The sequence below is a fragment of the Buceros rhinoceros genome, unplaced genomic scaffold, assembly GCF_000710305.1.
Source record: "Buceros rhinoceros silvestris isolate BGI_N320 unplaced genomic scaffold, ASM71030v1 scaffold30019, whole genome shotgun sequence".
NCBI classification, from domain to species: Eukaryota; Metazoa; Chordata; class Aves; order Bucerotiformes; family Bucerotidae; genus Buceros; species Buceros rhinoceros.
This window is the reverse complement of record NW_010433728.1, coordinates 517-844: the sequence shown is the minus strand read 5'-3', so window position 1 is coordinate 844 and position 328 is coordinate 517. Positions and strand designations below refer to the sequence as shown.

General features: G+C 66.2%; 1 protein-coding gene across 1 annotated transcript in view; it reads left to right on the top strand.

The window, feature by feature from the left end:
• The window catches only part of LOC104500556 (tripartite motif-containing protein 46-like), a gene marked incomplete at both ends in the record, with an annotated part of 1,859 nt that overhangs the window by 1,023 nt on the left and 508 nt on the right, over nucleotides 1–328 (top strand). The window contains 2 exon segments of the mRNA XM_010144218.1: nucleotides 2–123; nucleotides 244–326. Coding sequence (XP_010142520.1) covers nucleotides 2–123; nucleotides 244–326 — 205 coding nt within the window.

The following is a 328-nucleotide window of genomic DNA, read 5'->3' as shown; positions in this document are numbered from 1 at the left end:
CGCCTCGCCTCACCTCCTTCCCTGCAGGAGAAGCTGACAAAGAGCCTCGCCTACATCCTGAGCAGCCAGGACACGGTGCAGACCCAGATTGCTGAGCTGGAGGAGACGGTGAAGCACACGGAGGTGAGGGTGGAAGGTGCCTGTCCCTGAGCCGTCCCTGGATGCGGGGTGGCACTGCCAGCCCAGTCCCCGCACTGACCTGTGGCGCACAGCACGCTGACCCCCTGTGCTCGTGCTGGGCAGGTGAACGGCTCGCAGGCCAAGGAGGAGGTGTCGCAGCTGATCCAGGGGCTGTGCTCCATGCTGGAGGAGAAGCGGGCGACCCTGC